At 41.4% G+C, this 21,738-nt stretch overlaps 1 protein-coding gene, 1 non-coding gene and 1 pseudogene across 2 annotated transcripts; 2 read left to right on the forward strand and 1 right to left on the reverse strand.

Annotated features, from left to right (window-relative positions):
• Window positions 1-3,431: 3,431 nt before the first annotated feature.
• Window positions 3,432-3,538, reverse strand: LOC112135090 (U6 spliceosomal RNA). Its single transcript, XR_002916388.2, has one exon. It is a non-coding gene; the product is annotated as a U6 spliceosomal RNA (small nuclear RNA).
• Window positions 3,539-11,571: 8,033 nt separating this feature from the next.
• On the forward strand, window positions 11,572-13,201 carry LOC103891452 (ferritin heavy chain-like; annotated as a pseudogene).
• Window positions 13,202-15,402: 2,201 nt separating this feature from the next.
• On the forward strand, window positions 15,403-15,704 carry LOC112134992 (thymosin beta-10). The gene has a single exon (XM_024252853.2). It carries the CDS (start codon window positions 15,450-15,452, stop codon window positions 15,579-15,581), a length of 132 nt encoding a protein of 43 aa, XP_024108621.1. The 5' UTR covers window positions 15,403-15,449; the 3' UTR covers window positions 15,582-15,704.
• Window positions 15,705-21,738: the final 6,034 nt, after the last annotated feature.

Genomic DNA, 21,738 nt, shown 5'->3' on the forward strand with positions numbered 1-21,738 from the left:
AGGTGTGGTGGTGCACGCCTGTAATCCCAGATACTCAGGAGGCTGAGGCATGAGAATCACTTGAACCCAGGAAACAAAGGTGGCAGTGAGCCGAGATCACACCATTGCACTCCAGCCTGGGCAACAGGAGTAAAACTCCGTCTCAAAAAAAAAAAAGAAAGAAAGAAAGAAAAATTACACTAATCTATTCTGCCTGTGCTCTGTTAATGAAACAACAAAGCCTGGACGACAGTACATCTCTTATGGCATGTTTACAGAGTATTTTAGGCCTACTGTAGAGACTTACTGCTCAGAAAAAAAGATTACTTTCAAAATATTACTGTTCATTGACAGTGCACTTGGTCAACCAAGAGCTCTGATGGCTATGTACCAGGAGATTGATACTGTTTTCATGCCTGCTAACACAACATCCATTCTGCAGCCCATGGATCAATGAAGATTTTTGACTTTCTTTTTTGAGACGGAGTCTCGCTCTTCTGCCCAGGCTGGAGTGAAATGGCGCGGTCTCGGCTCACTGCAACCTCCATCCCCGGGTTCAAACAACTCTCCTGCCTCAGCCTCCCGAGTAGCTGGGATTATGGGTGCATGTCACCACGCCTGGCTAATTTTTGTAGTTTTAGTAGAGACGGGGTTTTGCTATATTGGCCAGGCTGGTGTCGAACTCCTGACCTCAGGTGATCCACCTGCCTTGGCATCTCAAAGGAGAATTACAGGCATGAGCCACTGTGCCCAGCCGAATTTTGACTTTCAAGTCTTATTATTTAAGAAATCTATTTTGGCCAGGAGCGGTGGCTCATGCCTGTAATCTCAACACTTTGGGAGGCCGAGGTGGGTGGATCACTTGAGGTCAGGAGTTTGAGACCAGCCTGGCCAACATGGTGAAACCCCATCTCTACCAAAAATACAAAAATTAGCTGGGCATGGTGGTGCATGCCTATAATCCCAGCTACTCAGGAGGCTGAGGCAGGAGAATTGCTTTAACCTGGGAGGTGGAGGTTGCAGTGAGCTGAGATTGTGCCACTGTACTCCAGCCTGGTAAACAGAACAAGACTCCATCTCAAAAAAAAAAAAAAAAAGAGGCCGGGCACGGTGGCTCATGCCTGCAATCCCAACACTTTGGGAGGCCGAGGCAGGCAGATCATGAGGTCAGGAGATCGAGACCATCCTGACTAACACAGGGAAACACCATCTCTACTAAAAACACAAAAAATTAGCTGGGCATAGTGGTGGGCACCTGTAGTCCCAGCTACTCGGGAGACTGAGGCAAAAGAATGGCACAAACCCGGGAGGCAGAGCTTGCAGTGAGCCAAGATCGCACCACTGCACTCCAGCCTGGGCTACAGAGCGAGACTCCAACTCAAAAAATAAAAATTAATTAATTAATTAATTAATTTAAAAAAAAAAAAAGAAAAGAAAGAAATTTCATAAGACTATGCTGCCATAGATAGTGATTCTTCTGATGGATCTGGGCAAAGTAAATTGAAAACTTTCTGGAAAAAATTTACCATTCTAGATGCCAGTGAGAACATGTGTGATTCATGGGAGGAGGTCAAAAATGTCAGGTTTTTTTTTAAGAGATAGGGTCTTGAAACAGGGGCAGGTGGATCACTTGAGGTCAGAAGTTCAAGACCAGCCTGGCCAACATGGTAAAACCCTGTCTCTACTAAAAATAGAAAAATTAGCCCACAGTGGTGATGCATGCCTGTAGTCCCAGCTACTTGGGAGGCTGAGGCAAGAGAATGGCTTGATCCTGGGAAGCGGAGGTTGCAGTGAGCCAAGATTATGCTATTGCACTCCAGCCTGGGCAACAGAGGAAGACTCTGTCTCAAAAAAAAAAAAAAAAAAAAAAAGAGTGAGAGAGAGAGAGATAAAGTCTTGCTTTGTGGCCCAGGCTGGAGTGCAGTGGTGGTGTGATCATGGCTCACTGCAGCCTGAAACTCCTGCACTCAAGCAATCCTCCTTCCTCAGCCTCCCCAGTTACTAGGATTACAGGAAGACACCACACTACCACACCTGGCTAATTGTTTTTTAAGTTTTTTTAGAGACAAATTCTCATGTATTGCCCAGGGTGGTCTCAAACTCCTGGGCTCAAGTGATCCTCCCACCTCAGCGTACCAAAATGCTGAGATTACAGGCATAAGTCACTGCACCCAGCTAAAATGTCAACATTAACAGGAGTTTGAAAAAAGTTTATTCCAACCCTCATAGATGACTTTCAGGGGTTTAATTCTTCAGTTGAGGAAATCACTGCAGAGGTGGTAGAAATAGCAAGAGGACTAGAATTAGAAGTGATGCCTGAAAATGTGACTGAATTGTCGCAGTCTCATCATAAAACTTAAACAAATGAGGAGTTGCTTCTCATGAATAAGCAAAGAAGGTGGCTTCTTTTTTTTTTTTCTTTTTAATTTTATTTTATGTTACGTTCCGGGATACATGTGCAGAATGTGCAAGTTTGTTACATAGGTAAACATGTGCCATGGGGGCTTGCTGCATCTATCAACTCATCACCTAGCTATTAAGCCCCACATACATTAGCTATTTGTCCTGATGCTCTCCCTGCCCCCTGCCCCCTGCCCCCCGACAGGCCCCAGTGTGTGTTGTTCCCCTCCCTGTGTCCATGTGTTCTTGTTGTTCAGCTCCCACTTATGAGTGGGAACATGCGGTGTCTGCTTTTTGGTCCTGTGTTAGTTTGCTCAGGATGATGGCTTCCAGCTTCATCCATGTCCCTGCAGAGGACATGATCTCATTCCTTTTTATGGCTGCGTAGTATTCTATGGTGTATATGTGCCACATTTTCTTTATTCAGTGTATCATTGATGGGTATTAAGGTTGATTCCATGTCTTTGCTATTGTGAATAGTGCTGCAGTAAACATACCTGTGCATGTATCTTTATAACAGAATGATTTATATTCCTTTGGGTATATACCCAGTAATGGGATTGCTGGGTCAAATGGTATTTCTGGTTCTAGATCCTTGAGGAATCGCCACACTATCTTCCACAGTGGTTGAACTAATTTACATTCGCACCAAGAGTGTAAAAACATTCCTATTTCTCCACAGCCTCACGAGCATCTGTTGTTTCCTGACTTTTTAATAATCGCCGTTCTGACTGGCATGAGATGGTATCTCATTGTGCTTTTGATTTGTATTTCTCTAATGATCAGTGACGTTGAGCTTTTTTTCATGTTTGTTGGCTGCATAAATGTCTTCTTTTAAGAAGTGTCTGTTCATGTTCTTTGCCCACTTTTTGATGGGGTTGTTTGTTTTTTTTCTTGTAAATTTAAGTTCCTTGTAGATTCTGGATATTAGACCTTTGTCACTTGGGTAGATTGGAAAAATTTTCTCCCATTCTGTAGGTTGCCTGTTTGCCCTGATGATAGTTTCTTTTGCTGTGCAGAAGCTCTTTAGTTTAATTAGATCCCATTTGTCAAAAAATGTGTAACACTTCACAAATTTGCATGTCATCCTTGCTCAGGGGCCACGCTAATCTTCTCTACATCATTCCAATTTTAGTATATGTGCTGCTGAAACAAGCACAGAAAATGGTTTCTTGAGATGGAATCTGCTCCTGGTGAAGATGCTGTGAACATTGTTGAAATGACAAGAATTTATTATTTATTTATTTTATTTTATTTTTTGACATAGGGTCTCACATTGCTGCCCAGTCTGGAATGCAGTGGCATGATCACCGCTCACTGCAGCCTTGTCCTCCCAGGCTCAAGTAGTCCTCCCACCTCAGCCTCCCAAGTAGCTGATACTACGGGTGTGCATCACCACACCCATTTTTTTTGTAGAGACAGTCTCGCTCTGTTGCTCAGTCTGAAGTGCAATGGCATGCTCACAGCTCACTGCAGCTTCGACCTCCTGAGCTTCAGCAATCCTCCCACCTCAGCCTCCTTAGTAGCCGGGACTGCAAGCTTGTGCCACTACATCCAGGTCTATTTTTGTATTTTTTGTAAAGATGGGGTTTTACCATGTTACCCAGGCTTATCTCAAACTCCTGGGCTGAAGTACTTCTCCTGCCTCAGCCTCCCAAAGTGCCAGGATTATAGGCATGAGCCACTGCTAGATCTCTATTGCATACTTGATAGACTACAGAATAGTGTGAACATAACTTTTATATGCATTGGGAAAGCAAAATATTTGTGTGACTCACTGTATTGCAATGTTTGCTTTACTATGGTGGTCTGGAGCTCAACCTGCAAAGTCTCCAAGGTATAGCTGTGTATGACATTCTGGAAAATCAAACTAGGAGGAAAGCAAGAAGATCAGAGGTTGCCAAGAGTTGGTAGGGGAAGGGATGAATAGGCAGAGCATGAACAATTTTTACGCCAGTGAAGCTGCTCTGTATGCTAGTATAATGGTGGGTTATAAATTTGTCTAAACCCATGAATATACAACACCAAGAGTGAGCCCTAATGTAAACTACAGACTTTGGGTGATTATGATTATGATGATTCATGGATTGCAGCAAATGTAGCTCTCTGGTGGAAGATGATGAAAACGGGGGAAGTTGCACATGTGTGGGGGAAGGGTGTGCATGAGAAATCTCAGTGCTTTCTGTTTAATTCTGCTGTGAACCTAAAACTGCTCTTAAAGTCTTTTAAAAAAATAAATAAAAATACATATACATAAAAATATGTAAAGTATCCTCAAGGTCCAACTTCTCTACTCCAGATCTAAAAACATTTAAGAATATGTTTTATTTCTTTATAGATATTTTGATGTGTAAATAAATACCTAATTTTTGGCCAGGCACAGTGGCTCATGCTTGTAATCCCAGTACTTTGGGAGGCCAAGGTGGGTTGATCACTTGAGGCCAGGAGTTCCAGACCAGCCTGGCCAATATGCAGAAACCCTGTGTCTACTGAAAATGCAAAAGTTAGCTGGGTGTGGTAGCACACACATGTAATCCCAGCTTCTTGGGAGGCTGGGGCACAAGAATGGCTTAACCTGGGAGGCGGAATTTGCAGTGAGCCAAGATCACACCATTACACTCCAGCCTGGGTCACAAGAGCAAGACTCTGTCTCAAAACAAAAACAAAAACAAAAACAAAAAATACTTCTGTTTTTTACAGATAGGAGGTCTCACTATCATATCTCACTATGACACCCAAGCTGGCCTCAAACTCCTGGCTGACATATTTACATATTTGTGTATGTCTCAATGCATAGCTATAGAGTTACATAAAAATAAATTCAAAAGTATTATTTAAAATTTTAGCCAGGCACGGTGGCTCATGCCTGTAATCCCAGCACTTTGGGAGGCTGAAGCAGGCAGATCACCAGGTCAGGAGATCGAGACCATCCTGGCTAACACGGTGAAACCCCATCTCTACTAAAAATACAAAAAATTAGCCAGGCATGGTGGCAGGTGCCTGTAGTCCCAGCTACTCGGGAGGCTGAGGCAGGAGAATGGTGTGAACCTGGGAGGTGGAGCTTGCAGTGAGCCAAGACTGCACCACTGCACTCCAGCCTGGGTGACAGAGCGAGACTCCATCTCAGAAAAATAAAAAATAAATAAATAAATAAATAAAATAAAATAAATAAAAATTTAAAAGACAAAAGACAAATTTGAAGGCTCACATATCCTTTAATGTAAATTTTAATATGGATTGAAAACAAAAAGTAAAATTAAGATCTGCATTTTCTTCCTGTAACAACCTAGTTATTCATGCTCAGATAAACAGAAATTCTTCTTTATTCCCAAAATATTCTGTTAACTCTCTAGACTTCTTACATATGATGGAATCATTTTGGCAAGAAATTTTTTAAAGTTAAATTACTAGTAATCAAGGGCTGGGAGCGGTGGCTTATGCTTGTAATCCCAGCACCTTGGGAGGCCGAGGTGGGCAGATCACAAAGTCAGGAGTTTGAGACCAGCCTGACCAACATGGTGAAACCCCGTCTCTACTAAAAAAATACAAAAATTAGCTGGGCATGGTGGCATGCACCTGTAATCCCAGCTATTCAGGAGGCTGAGGCAGGAGAATCGCTTGAACCCAGTTGGTGGAGGTTGCAGTGAGCCGAGATCACGCCACTGCACTCCACCCTGGGTGACAGAGTGAGACTCCGTCTCAAAAAAATAAAATAAAATAAAATAAAAATAAAAATTACTAGTAATCACTATTATTTATCGTTGTGTTTCCTATTTGTTACAACCATGTATAGCCTTTGAATAAAATTGCTTATGCGTATGTCTTATGTCCTCTGACAACTCTTGATTATATCTGTTCCAAATTCAGTTCCCTAATTCAGAATAATCAGACTGTAAAGTTTTCTTTTTTTTTTTTTTTTAAGATTTTATTATTTTCTTTTCTTTTGAGACAGGGTCTTGCTCTGTCACCCAGGCTGGAGTGCAGTGGTGTGATCTCAGCTCGCTGCAACCTCTGCCTCCTGGGCTCAAGCAATCCTCCTGCCTCAGCCTCCCGAGTAGCTGGGACCACAGGCGTGCACCACCATGTCTGCTAATTTTTGTATTTTTTAGTAGGCATGGGTTTCACTATGTTGCCAAGGCTGGTTTCGAGCTCCTGAGCTCAAGCGATCCACCTGCGGCCTCGGCCTCCCAAAGTGCTGGGACTACAGATGTAGTTAGCCACCATGCCTGGCCTGTAAAGTTCTCTTATAAATCAAAACTTTCTTTGAATTTACTGGAATAGGCACCAGTTCAGCCAAAGAGTCAGTTTCTCAATTTATAAAAGAAAAATAGTAGAAATAATTAGGCATGTGTGACATTCTCTAAATTTTAATTATGTATGGCCAGGCCCGGTGGCTCAAGCCTGTAATCCCAACAATTTGGGAGGCTGAGGCGAGAGGATCACCTATAGTCAGGAGTTTGACACCAACCTGGCCAACATGGTGAAACCCTGTCTCTACTAAAAATACAAAAATTAGTTGGGCATGGTGGAGCAAGCCTGTAGTCCCAGCTACTCAGGAGGCTGAGGCGAGGAGAATCGCTTGAACTCGGGAGGCGGAGGTTGCAGTGAGCCGAGATCACGCCATTGCACTCCAGCCTGGGTGACAGAGCAAGAGTCCGTCTAAAAAAAAAAAAAAAAAATTGGAATAAATTTGGAAATAAAATTTGGAATAAAAAATATTAATATTGTTTCATGATTGTGAATGCTTATGTGCTAGTTACCAATTTAATATCATCGCTCCATTGCAAATCTACACTATTTTGCCCTGATTCATGATCAGTCCTGAACCCTATTATCATTTTTTTGCCAAAGGATAAAATGTTATGGTTCATCGACAGAGGGCGCTAGAGTGACACTGCATGGCCACAGCTGCGGAAAGACACTTTTCGGTTGGGCTCCAGCCCTCTTATCTTCAGTCTTCAATACACGAGCCTAACAAAGTAGCTCTGGCTGTGTCCTCAGTCTATATAGTACCTCTTCTTAAGGCGACTTTAGACCAGGTCCAGCCACCTATATCCTCTGGCAACAGCTGACCCTTTCTGCAGACTGGCCCAGCCTGCCTATCCCCACTAGCAGTGGTGAATCACTTTTATAGGCCCCTCTAGCAAGTATCTTCACCATTGCCAGGCTGTGTGGCTGTGTTTGTAGTAAACACGTCTTCTGGCCGGGGCGCGGTGGCTCACGCCTGTAATCCCAGCACTCTGGGAGGCCGAAGTGGGCGGATCATCTGAGGTTAGGAGTTCGAGAGAAGGCTAGCCAACATGGTGAAACCCCGTCTCTGCTAAAAATACAAAAATTAGCCGGGCGTGGTGGCGCAATCCCAGCTACTCAGGAGGCTGGGGCAGGAGAATCGCTTGAATCTGGGAGGCGGAGGCGGTAGTGAGCCGAGATCGCGCCACTGCCCTCCAGCCTGGGCGACAAGAGCGAGACTCCGTCTAAAAAAAAAAAACATGTTTTCTTTGAAGAGGTCTGAATCTCAGCCCTGGGGTGGTGTTTGCTGAGAGGAGCCCTTTCTCCTCTTTATCGTTCATTCTTCCTCAGCCTAGAGGGATGCCCTGTTTTTCCGCACTTGCTGCTTCTGGATTCTTTAGAGTCCTTGTTTACTCCTTTTTGAATTCACTCACCTCCTGCTAGTTAATAATTCTTTATATTAAACTTTCCCTGTTCAAAAAACTGATGTGGTTCCTGTTTCCTGTCTGGTCCCTGATTGACATATCTTAGAAATATAGTTGTTTCATGTACAAAGATTGGTACAATAATTGTCTCCAAAAAGATTTTGTATCAGGTTATTAAGTTCCAATGTCTTTGTCGATCAGGGACCACTGTAATATACCTTGTGGCACAAATTAAAAAGCCCTGGAGTCTCCTTCTGTTCATATGCTCCTATTCCCAGGATAATCATTGACTATATGCTTATATATTAATTTTCTGTTACCCCTCAAGAAATCATTCGACTGTCTTCTATTTTGACGATGTTCTGATATTTTTCATCTTGTGGAAGAGACCTCAGAGGAAAATAGCCCTTGAGCCTTGATGAAAAGAACCCATATAAGTTACTATAAACATCTAACACTACAACAAAACTCTAGGGTGTTGATGCTTACAACCATTTCTCTCAAGTAAAGAAATTTACTCATCCTTAAGTTACGAGAAAGCCCTATGGGCCAGAAACCACAAGATCATGAGGAGACAGTTTCCACCCAAGACTTTCAGATCAAGATGACTGCATGAAGTAGACAGCTTCCATCAGAGACTCATGAAATAAGACCTAGATGACTGGAGTCAGATCGTCAGGCTTGCATCGGCAGGCTTTTGTTTGTTATAGTTCAAGCTATTTTCTTTCTTTCTAGTTACCTTGAAGTTTTGGATTATTAACTTTGATACCTATAATAAGGTCCTTATCCTTAATAATGTGTTTTGTCTCCTCAATCACTCCTTGGTAAAAGTCTAATGCTTGGCAATAATTTTTCATAATTTGGCTAAAACACAAAATCAAACTAACTATTGAGTTTATATTCTCTTTACAGGTAGGTGCCTTCATTTTCCTTTTATATTAGTTCTGTGTAATAAATCAGTAGTCAAGTTCTTCTGCTCTGACAAAAAAAAAAAAAAAGAAAGAAAAATAAATAAATACTTTCCTGGTAATTGGAGTCAACCACTAAGTGACTTTTTTTTTAGAGTAACACAACAGGTCAGACATCCAGAAATACAAAATCCCCCATCATGTTCCCCTCCACGGAAACAATATTCAGGGACTATGTAATAAAAAATTTGGCAATTTGGCAGGTCTTTGTCCCTAGCTCCTGGGAGATAATTTCCTTTTTTTTTTTTTTTTTTCTGAGACAGAGTCTTACTCTGTCGCCCAGGCTGGAGTGCAGTGGCATGATCTCGGCTCAGCCCTGACCTCCTGGATTCAAGCGATTCTCCTGCCTCAGCCTCCTGAGTAGCTGGGATTACAGGCGCACATCACCACGCCTGGCTAATTTTTGTATTTTTAGTAGAGACGGGGTTTCACCATATTGGCCACGCTGGCCTCGAACTCCTGACCTCAAGTGATCTACCTGCCTCGGCCTCCCAAAGTGCTGGGGCTGGGATTACAGGCATGAGCTACCGCACCTGGCCCTCCTTGTTTTTTTTTTTTTTGTTGTTGTTGTTTTGTTTTGTTTTGTTTTTGAGACAGGGTCTCACTTTTTTGAGGCAGGACCCAGGCTAGAGTGCAATGGTGCTATCTCAGCTCACTACAACCTTTGCCTCCTGGGCTCAAGTGATCCTCCCACCTCAGCCTCCCAAGTAGCTGGGACTACCGGCACACACCACCACACCCAGCTAATTTTTGTATTTTTTGTAAAGATGAGGTTTTGCCATGTTGCTTGAGCTGGTCTCAAACACCTGGACTCAAGCAATCCACCCACCTCAGCCTCCCACGGTGCTGGGATTATGGACATAAGCCACTGTGCCTGGCCCTGGGAGATTAATTTCTAAAACCTTAGAATTGTCCAAGTGATCTGAGTATCTTTGTTATTCATTGTGGGCCCCTCAAATCACACCTGATAATTTCTGTTAGTGAAGTGCTTCAGATGTGGGCTAGCCCTTTCAGAAAGACCAACCATGTGATTAGAGGGTTGAAGCTTTGAGCCATGTATCAGCTTGACCTTTGAGAAAGAGGGGCTGGAGATTCAGTTCAACCACATGCACAATGATTCAATCAATCATGCGTGCGTAATGAAACCTCAATAAAAACTCTGGGAACTGAAACTTGGGTGAGTTTCCCCGGCTGGCAACATGCCTTGATTATTTTCACACTTTGATGCTGGGCAGGTAACACGTCCCTAAGGACAATGGAAGCTCTGCATTTGGATCCCTCCCAGATGTCACCTGATACATCTCTTCTTTTGGATGATTCTAATTTGTATCTTTTTGCTGTAATAAAATTATAATACATATACAACTTTTAGTGAGTTCAGTGAAACTTTTTAGTGAATTATCAAACCTGAGAGTGGTTGTGGGAACCCCTGAATTTATAGCCAGCTGGTCAGAAGTGAGAGTTTCCCTCGGAACCCCGAAACTTGTGGCTGTTATCTGAAGTAAAGGCAGTCTTGTGGAGAACTGTGCCTACAGACTTTGCAGTTTGACAAACTCATAGTAGAAAACTCTTGCAGGAGCCAGCTTTTGCAACCAAAAGAAATCAGTCCTGGAAAGGAATTTTAAACAGATGAGGTGTATTCAAAGATAATTTCACTTTTACTGATCTTACAAGAAAAGCACACTAGTGGGCTTAAGCACAAGCCTTATTTATTTATTTTTTTTTTGAGACAGAGTCTCGCTCTGTGGCCCAGGCTGGAGTGCAGTGGCACAATCTCAGCTCACTGCAAGCTCTGCCTCCTGGGTTCACGCCATACTCCTGCCTCAGCCTTCCGAGTAGCTGGGACTACAGGCACCCACCACCACGCCCAGCTAATTTTTTGTACTTTTTTTAGTAGAGTCGGGGTTTCACCCTATTAGCCAGGATGGTCTCGATCTCCTGACCTCGTGATCTGCCCGCCTTGGCCTCCCAAAGTGCTGGGATTACAGGTGCGAGCCACTGCACCCGGCCTCCCCAAGCTTTTTTGTGTTTGCTTGTTTCTGTTTTTGTTTTTGTTTTGGAGACAAGGTCTCACTTTGTCACCCAGGCTGGAGTGCAGTGGCACGCAAGGCCTCCTGCCTTGGCCTCCCAAAGTGCTGGGATTACAGGCACGAGCCACTGCACCCAGCCGTTTTTTGCTTTAGACCTACCTGGTGATTTCTTTATCACAAATATCATTTCTTGACACCAAACGACACTTATGAAACATTGCAAAATATTACCTCACCATCTGACAACATAGGGGTAACTCCATAGGGGTATTATCACCAAAAACAAGGTTGCTCCCTTGCACCTAGTGTTAAATTGATGGGACAAAAACTAACTGCTACTAGCATACTGGACACAGATATGTTATCTTGACCAACTGATGCCTGCTTTCAGGATCAACAAATTTCCATTCCCCACCCCCTAAACATCTTTAAATAATTTAATTCAATAAGGAGGAAATCTGGGCCTTGATTTGAGTTCAAAACCTAAAAACTGAAGGGGAATTTTTGACTGCTTTCTTCTACACAAAGGATCTTCACATTATGCTTTCTAAGAGGCCTGAAAAGTAAGACTAATCCTACATGCTATGGTTCAGAAGATAGTAAAGGAGTTCCCTGTCTAAGGCCAGGGCCTTACCTAGGAATTTTATAAAATGGGACAGACAATGTTTCCAAATAGACAGGAACTAGACATAATATGGGTTTCTTAAAGGAGAACATGTGCTGCCCTGTCTCAAAGACCAAGAAGATTTCAGAGTGGAGTTCAAGAAGAAGACAGAGAGTATATAGATCTCAGACAAGTTGCTCTATGCCTTCAACAAAAATGCTTCCTTTTTCTTTTCACTTTTTTTCTTCGTTTTACCTTTCTGACCCTCTTCTCAACTCTAGAGGAAAGCTTTTATTGCCCTTAGGAATGACCAAGCATAGCCTATTTGTAGTGTAGGTTTGGTGCTACAGGGATTTTTTTTTTTTTTTTTTTTTTTTGAGATAGAGTCTTGCTCTGTTGCCCAGGCTGGAGTGCAATGGCACTTTCTCGGCTCACTGCAACCTCCCCCTCCTGGGTTCAAGCGATTCTCCTGCCTCAGCCTCCCGAGTAGCTGGGATTAATACAAAAAATTAGCCAGGCGTGGTGGCGTGAGCTTGTAGTCCCAGCTACTTGGGAGGCTGAGGCAGGAGAATCGCTTGAACCTGGGAGGCAGAGGTTGCAGTAAGCCAAGATCTGTGCCCACTGCCCTCCAGCCTGGGTGACAGAGTGAGACTCCATCTCAAAACAAAAGAGACATTCTTCGCCGAGAGTCGTCGGGGTTTCCTGCTTCAACAGTGCTTGGATGGAACCCGGCGCTCGTCCCCCACCCCGGCCAGCCGCCCATAGCCAGCCCTCCGTCACCTCTTCACCGCGCCCTGGGACTGCCCCAAGGCCCACGCCGCCGCTCCAGCGCCGCGCCTCTCCTTAGTCGCTGCCATGACGACCGCGACCACCTGGCAGGTGCGCCAGAACTACCACCAGAACTCAGAGGCCACCATCAACCGCCAGATCAACCTCTACACCTCCTATGTTTACCTGTCCATCCATGTCTTACTACTTTGACCTCGATGATGTGGCTTTGAAGAACTTTGCCAAATACTTTCTTCACCAATCTCATGAGGAGAAGGAACATGGTGATAAACTGATGAAGCTGCAGAACCAACGAGGTGGCCGAATTTTCCTTCAGGATATCAAGAAACCAGACTGTGATGACTGGGAGAGTGGGCTGAATGCGGTAGAGTGTGCATTACATTTGGAAAAAAATGTGAATCAGTCATTACTGGAACTGCACAAACTGGCCACTGACAAAAATGACCCCCATTTGTGTGACTTCATTGAGACACATTACCTGAATGAGCAGGTGAAAGCCATCAAAGAATTGGGTGATCACATGACAAAGTTGTGCAACATGGGAGCACCCGAATCTGGCTTGGCAGAATATCTCTTTGAGAAGCATACCCTGGGAGACAGTGATAATGAAAGCTAAGCCTCAGGCTAATTTCCCTATAGCCGTGGGGTGACTTGCCTGGTCACCAAGGCAGTGCGTGCATGTTGGGGTTTCCTTTACCTTTTCTATAAGTTGTATCAAAACATCCACTTAAGTTCTTTGATGTGTACCATTCCTTCAAATAAAGAAATTTGGTACCCCCCCCCCCAAAAAAAAAAAAAAAGAATTCTGACCAGGTGCAGTGGCTCGTGCTTGCAATCCCAGCACATTGGGAGGGCGAGGTGGGAGGATCACTTGAGCTCAGGAGTTTGAGACCAGCCTGGGCAATATAGTGAGACCCTCTCTTTACACAAAAAGAAAAAAAAGAACAACACCATCATCTAGAAGGATCTAATTGACATTTATTGAATATTCCATCCAACAAAAAGCAGAACATACAATCTTTTAAAGCACCCAAGTAACATCTACAAGATAGACCATATCCTGGGCCAGAAAAGCCCTCAGAAAACTGAAAAATATTGAAATCACACAGAGTGTATTTGTTGTCCCTATTTACAGATAACATGACTGATTACGTAGAAGATCCCAACAGATCTACAAAAAATAGAGAAAGGAAAAGAAAAAGAAAAAAAGCCTTCTAAACTTAATTGGTCAGTTCAGCAAGGTCTGAGACACAAGCTAAACTGTAAGAAATCAACTGTATTTCTATATCTAGCAATGAACACTGAAATTAAAACAATCACTCCAAAAAATAAAACACTTAGTTGTAAATCTAACAAAACATGTGTGGGACTTGTAGGCTGAACACCACAAAATGCCAATCAAAGATATGAAAGAACTAAATTAACAGATATACTATGTTCAAGGGTTAGAAAACTCAGCCTAGTAAAGACCTAAATTTTCTTCAAATTTATATATAAATATATGATATATTTTTCTATATCATATAATTATGTATCATTAAATATATATTTATTTCTATGTTTATGTATTCTATATAATATGTAGTATAGAAATGTATATACAATTAAATTTATAATATATTTATAAATTTAATTCCTATCAAAATCCCAGCAAGCTAGGTGCAGTGTATACTTGTAGTTCCAGCTATTCAGGAGGCTGAGGCAAGAGGACTGCTTAAGCTCAGGACTTCCAGGCTATAGTGCACTATGCTGAGTGATCAGGTGTCCACATTAAGTCCGAGGTCAATATGGTGATTTCCCAGGAGTGGGGGACCACCAGGTTGCCAAAAGAGTGGTGAATTGGACAAAGTTGGAAATGGAGCAGGTCAAAACTCCCATGCTAATCAGTTGTGGGCCTTTGCTTGTGAGTACCCAAACCACTCCAGCCTGGGCAACATAGTGAGACCCCCTCTCTTACAACAGAAAAAAATCCCAGCAAAAGTTTTACAGATACAAACAAGCTTATTCTAAGTTTTTGACAAAGGTGAAAAAGCAATTCAAGAAAACGGGTAGCCTTTTCAACAAAGGTGCTAGAGCATTCAGATATCCATAGACAAAAAAATGAACCTCCACTTAAATCTTACAAAAATTAACTCAAAGTAGATCACAGGGTTAAATGTTAGACATTAAATGCTAAAGGTTTAAAGAGAAAACAGAAGAAAAATCTTTGGGATCTAGGGCTTAATGAAGAGTTCTCAGACATGACAACAAAAGGATAATCCATCAAAGAAAAAAACCTGATAAGTTGAACTTCATCAAAATGTAAAACTTTTAGTCTGTGAAAGACCTATAGGGAAGACGAAAAGACAAGTTACACATATGGAGAAAATACTTGCAAATCACGTATGTGACAAAGAACTCTTATCTAGAATATATAAGGAATGCTTGAAACTGGGTCTCTTGCCACAACAACATGAATGGGAGCACCAGGAACCCAGGGTTGGAGCAGGATGCCACGGATTGCTTTAGCCCTTTTCCTGTTTAGAAAAAAAAAGGGCAGCTCACTGCCAGTGCTCATTTAATTTTACATAAACAGGCTCTTGGAGGCTGAAGCAAATCTGACTGATTTTTGATGTGAAAATAAAATATAAAAACCTTTCCTGAAGTTATTTCTAAACAGAACTAACATAAAAATAGTCTGAATCATCAGAATCGTCTATTTCGGAAAAACCGGATTTGTCAAGTGAATCTTCGGGCAACAACTGTTTGAGAACGATGTTAACATCCCATGTAGGAATGCTATGTTTTCTAGGATCTGGCATTTTCAGTGATTGAGAATCACTACATTTTGCAAATGGAAATACCACTACTAAAAACAAAATGCTATAAACAGAGTGACGTCTTTTGTTTCCAAAGTCAATATTCTAGAACCATGTAAAAATAGTGATAAAAGTGAGATATTTTGTGGCAAAGTTGTGGGTAAACACTGCAGCCACAAGCACCGCTGGAGAGTATTCTCAGGGCAAATGGGAAAGGGGTTAAGAAAATGGCACACAAACTGGACCTGGAGGAAATTGCCAGCTTGGATAAGGCCAAGCTGAAGGCCGCAGAGATGCAGGAAAACACTCTGCCAACCAAAAACACCACAGAGCAGGAGAAGCGGAGTGAAATTTCCTGAGGGCCTCAAGGATTCCCTACGCCTGTCATCTGTGAGCCCCCACTTGAGATGTGGAGGAAGAGCCACCTGCAAGGTGGACATGCCCCACAAGCTGCGCTGTGAACCTGGGCTCTCTGCACCATGCCACCGACCTGTGAGTTTCTGAGGGGCCCCGCAATGGGACTGCCAAATTCTCTGGCTTGCCCCAGGATATTATAGAAAATTATTTGTGGCGGGGCGCGGTGGCTCACGCCTATAATCCCAGCACTTTGGGAAGCTAATGCAGGTGGATCACCTGAGGTCAGGAGTTTGAGACCAACCTATCATGGTGAAACCCCGTCTCTACTGAAAATACCAAAATTAGCCAGCTGTATTCCCAGCTCCTCGGGAGGCTGAGGCAGGAGAATGGCTTGAACCCGGGAGGCAGAAGTTGCAGTGAGCCAAGATGGCGCCACTGAACTCTAGCCTGGGTGACAGAGGGAGACTCTGTCTAAATAAATAAATAAATAAATAAATAAATAAATGTATGAAAATTATTTGTATGAATAATGAAAATAAAACACAACTTGTGGCAAAAACAAAAAAGAATGCTTGAAACTCAACAGTAAAAAAAAGTCCAGTTAGGAAACTAGCAAAGGACATGAATAGACATTTCATCAGAGGATGTACAGATGGCAAATAAGCACATGAAAAGATATTTAATATCACTAACCATTTGGGAAATGCAAATTAAGACCACGCTGTTAGAATAGTGTAAAATAAAAATAATGATGATACCGAATTCTGGTGAAGATGTGGAAAAACTACATTTCTCATACATCGTTGGAGAGAATGTAAAATGGCTTAGCCACTTTAGAAAATAGTTTGGCAGTTTATTTTTAAAAACTAAGTGTGCAACTACATACACCCCAGTAATGATACTTCTGGCCATTTAACCCAGAGAAATAAAAACTTATATCTACACAAAAACTATACATAAATGTTCATCAAAGCTTTGTTTGTAATAGGGGAAATCTGGAAACAACCATGATGTCCTTCAATAGGTGGATGGTTCCACAAACTGTATACATTCATACCATGGAATCCTACTCAGAAATAAAAAGCAATGAACTATTGATACATAGAAAAACTTGGATGGGTTTTAAGAGCCTTAAGATGAGTGATGAGAGCCAATCTCAAAAGGCCACATACTGTATGATTTAATATATATAATATTCTCAAAATGATGAAATTATAGGGATGGAGAAATGATTAGTGATTGCCAAGGGTTAGGAATTGGGAGGAGAAGAAAATGACTCTAAAGGGGTAGCACTAGGGGTCTTCATGGTGGTGGAATAGTTCTGTATCTTGATTGTGGTGGCAGGAATCTACAACGTGTGATAAATGACAGATAATTATACATACACATCGTTCCAAGATCAATTTCCTGATTTTGTCATTATACTATAATTCAGATATAACCATTGGAGGATATGAGTGAAGGGTTCAAAGGACCTTTCTGTATTATTTTTGCAGCTTTCTGTGAATCTATAATTATTTCAAAATAAAAAGTGAAAAAACACAGATCTACACACTGTAGGTTCAATAGAAAGTTTTTGTTTAAGGCAAGGAAAATCTGCTTTGTTTATAGATATTATGAAGGTATCGAGAAAAGGACCAGCAGTGAGAGAAATACAATATTTGCAGTGTTTACTCAGCCTTTTTTCTAACACATGGCCCTGAAAATGCTTAATTTTCTTCTCTTCATACACCCACAGTGAAGTTTTTTTTTTCAGAATTCTATTTCCTGAGTTTGTATTGTGAAAACAAAGGTATAGTAAATACATGATCCTCTGCAATACAGGGCATTGCCTTTCCCCCACTCCCCAAAATAGAAAGAATTAACCTTGGACGGTATGACGGAAATTCTTTACTTTTCCATCGAGGTAGCAGGGACAAAGAAAGACAGGTACTACTCTGAGAAGAGCTTGATGGCAGATCTTCTCTGTGGGGAAAAGGTTATCTGCTAAGATTGAGGATGATTCAAGGTTAAGTGTGAACTTGGGGAGTACTGTCATGACTTGAAAGAGTCATAATGGGTTATACAATGGAGAGGAAACAAAATTTAATGAAGGACCAGCTGAGTGATCTTAAGAGTTCAGTGGAAAAGTGGTAAGATACTTTACTGAGCTGTATTAATCTTTCTGATTCTCTACATTTTTTTGCTATCTGTAGGGCTACCAAGACATTCAAGGGATCATCCAATCAGGATGGTCTGAAGATGAGGAAGCTTTCCTATGTACCCAGTGCAGCACATCAGCCTACTTCTTGTGAACTTCTAGAAGGAGGAAGGAAATCCTACAGTGAGACTGAATTTCCTGCTAGTCAACAGTATTGAAGTCAGAGTTATTTGTCATAATAGATAAAATGTTTCTTATACAGCTGCTTTTGTAAAATATGATTCAAACTTGCCACATTAATATGAATTTTAACTTAAGGGACCTACATGATTTTGCTGCATTCTTTAGCAACACTTGTGGCCTAGGAAAGAGAAAGCAGAAATGGCCCAGTTCTGCCTCTTCTATCTTTTGAATTGTATAAAAAGAGTGAGAAAGATTCCCACAGGAGCAAAACAAACATAGCATTGATAAGAAATATAGAACATTAAAGTGTTTCTCAGTCCCCCTTCAAATAAACAATTTTGTTTGTTTTGAGACAGGGTCTTGCTCAGTCACCCAGGCTTCGGTACAGTGGTGATCATAGCTCACTGTAACCTTGAACTCAAGTGATGGTGGGCTCAAGTGATTGTCCCACTTCAGGCTCCTGAGTAGCTGAGACTACCGCACGTGCCACCGTGCCCTGCCAATTCTTTTTAGATGTTCTCACTACTCATCTCTAAGATTTGTCATTAGAGCTGGTAAATAAATCATCTTTGCACAGATGAAGTGGTATAAACTGGTTAAACTTGATTCCTAAAATGTAACTGGAAAGTTTCCCATGAATACTAAACATTTCCAGATACACTGATTAAAATCCAGGGTAAAAATTTAAGTGATTCTCTTAAACTGAATGTGTTATTCAATAATACACAGTTGGCTCTCCTTATCTGTGGGGGATTGTTCCAGAACCCCCGTGGATACCATAATCCTGGATACTCAAGTTCCTTAGTTAGCACTCACAGGGGGAGGTGGGATGGAGGGGGTGCGGTGAAGAGGTGCCAGATTCTGCATCCGCGGATTTTACCAATGCAGAATGCAGGTACTGTTTTTTCCATCAGGGTTGGGGTTGGTCGAATCCAGGAATGTAAAAACTGCTGATAGAGAGCCATCTGTATTTCAAGAACCTATCATCACATAATATTTTTTTCTAGTTTATCTTATAAAATGTTTAAGCTAGGCAGTGGTGCGTGCCTGTAATCCTGGCTGACACGAGAGGATAATTTGAGCCCAGGAGTTTGAATCCAGCCTGGGAAACATAGCAAGACCTTATCTCTAAAAAAAAAGAAGTTAAAAAATTTTACCTCCTAGTAAGAAAAAATTAAAATATCTACCAACTGCCAGACTGAGTAGTATTTACCATCTATGCCTTTCACTTTCATTAAATATTATACTTAGAAAAAATTTGATCATGACTCATCTGCTTAAGAGAAACATTTCCGATATAATTTTCATAATGAATAATGTATTAAAATGTGTAATATATGTTTATTTGGTCAATTATATATGACTAATTTTAATGAAAAACAATCTGAGGAAAAAATCTGTGTCTTATAATCACAAGAAAAAAAGTGCACTTTATAATTTCAATTTATATACATATTACTGTTACAGAGAACTATGATGGCTTCCTCAATAAAGTACTTTCTTTTTTTTTTTGACACAGAGTTTTGCTCTGTCGCCCAGGCTGGAGTGCAATGGCGTGATCTTGGCTCACTGCAACCTCTGCCCCCCGGGTTCAAGTGATTTTCTTGCCTCAGTCTCCCCAGTAGCTGGGATTACGGGCACGCACCACCACGCCCGGCTAATTTTTGTATTTTTAGTAGAGACAGGGTTTCACCATGTTGGCTAGGCTAGTCTCAAACTCCTGACCTCAGGTGATCTGCCCATCTTGGCCTCCCAAAGTGCTGGGATTATAGGCGTGAGCCACCACACCTAGCCCTAAAGTACTTTCAAATATAAAATGTATTGGATTACAACAAAATTCTACAGGGCAAGTAGAATGGAAATTAGAGTTCAAGGAGAATAAGCAAATATGGAAAATTTTTAAATGCTAATAAATTTTTATTAAGGAACAAGAATTCTTTATTCCTTAAAATAAAGATGTATTTATTCACGTTTTTCTGAAAATGAATAATAGTGGCTATGAAATCACTGTCGGTATTTACACTACACTTCATGTAACATTTTTACTTTAAAATATCTCTAATGTGCTAGAAACTGCATCTTTTGGAAGGATTAAAATGTTGAAAAAATGTTATATTTCAACTTAAAATGTTTGGCAGGGCGAACTATAGCAGCAAAAAAATGTGAAGACTGTTGTCATAGGCATCATGTGAGGTTGGAAAGTGGGATATGCTGAGTGAAGTGGGATGCAAAAATGACTAAAGTCAAGTTAACTGAGAAAAAGAGGTTCAATGGATAGAACAGTGCTGGAGAGTTGCCTGGATTACGATCACAGCAGAAAGCTCCAAGTTTAAAATCTTGGAGATAAAAGAGTTCCCAGTCAAATAAAATATGCAGGCCTATGCTGAAGAGGTATTGATTTTTTGAAATTATAAATATATGTTCCTTGGAGCAAGGAATGTGTTTAAAACACTACAGATAAAAATGCAAATTTAAAAAACCCATCATATGATTATAAATTATTAATACAAAACTCTCTAAGTAAAAAATTGTATACCACCTAAATGTGCAACATTTGAACACTATTTAGCTAAACTATAGTATAGCCAGTAATTTAGTCACTAAAAACAATATTTATAAATAAGGGGGAAGAAACAAATCTTTTTTGTAGAAGAATTCCGAAGTATATATATAGAGAGATATTCCCCTCTCTAGGAGGTGAAGCTTCATTTCTGGGTGTCCCTGACCCCCCACCCCCGGGAGTGGGCTAGACTTAGCGACTGTTTCCAAAGAATAAGTAGGGAACGAGAAAAATAGTAACTTTATAGTGGAGAAAACTAACAGACATCACCAAAATCGTGATGAAGGTTAACATTCCGCGTGGTGTCATGTTCATATCATATAGCTGATATGATGTGACCAGAAGGACACTTTACTTTTGGGGTATTCTTTCCAAAATCCCATATCACCAGTGTAACCATGAGGAAAACATCAGACCAATTCAGATTAGGGGACATTCTACAGTGGATCTGGCCAGAACTCCTCAAGACTGTCCCAGGCAGGAGAATCGCTTGAATCTGAGAGGTGGAGGTTACAGTGAGTCAAGATCACGCCACTGCACTCCAGCCTGGGTGACAGAATGAGACTCTGTCTCAAAAAAACAAAAACAAAAACAAACAAAAAAAAGACTACCAAGATCATGAAAAACAAGGGAAGACTTAGAAACTGCCATAGACTGGAAAAGACCGGGAGGACATGACAACACAGGATAATATGGTATCCTGGACAGGATCCTGTAACAGAAGGAGGACATTAATGGGAAAGTTGGTGAAATACAAATACACTCAGTAGTTTAGGTAACAGTGTTGTGGAAATGTTAATTTCTTAATCTTGACACCCTTACAATGCTAATACAGGATATTAACAAGAGTGAAAACTTAGCAAAAGGTATACAATAACCCCCTGTACTATCTTGATAACTTGTCCATAAAATAAAATTATTCAAAAAGGAAAAGTTTATTTAAAAACAATATTTACAAACTATTTTTAAAAATCTATACAAAAATCCAGCTGTGGTGGCTTATGCCTGTAATCCTGACACTTTGGGAGGTTAAGAGAGGAGGATTGCCTGAGCCCAGGTTTCAAAACCAGCCTGGGCAACACAGAGACCTCCTCTCTACAAAAAATAAAAAATTAGCCAGGCATGGTGGTGCACACATGTAGTCCCAGCTACTCAGGCTGGGAGGATCACTTGAGCCCAGGAGGATGAGGCTTCAGTGAGGTGTGATTGTGCCACTGCACTGCAACCTGGGTGACAGAGCGAGACTCTGCCTGAAAAAAAAAAAAAAATCTATACA

Source organism: Pongo abelii, chromosome 13, assembly GCF_028885655.2.
Source record: "Pongo abelii isolate AG06213 chromosome 13, NHGRI_mPonAbe1-v2.0_pri, whole genome shotgun sequence".
Taxonomy (NCBI): Eukaryota; Metazoa; Chordata; class Mammalia; order Primates; family Hominidae; genus Pongo; species Pongo abelii.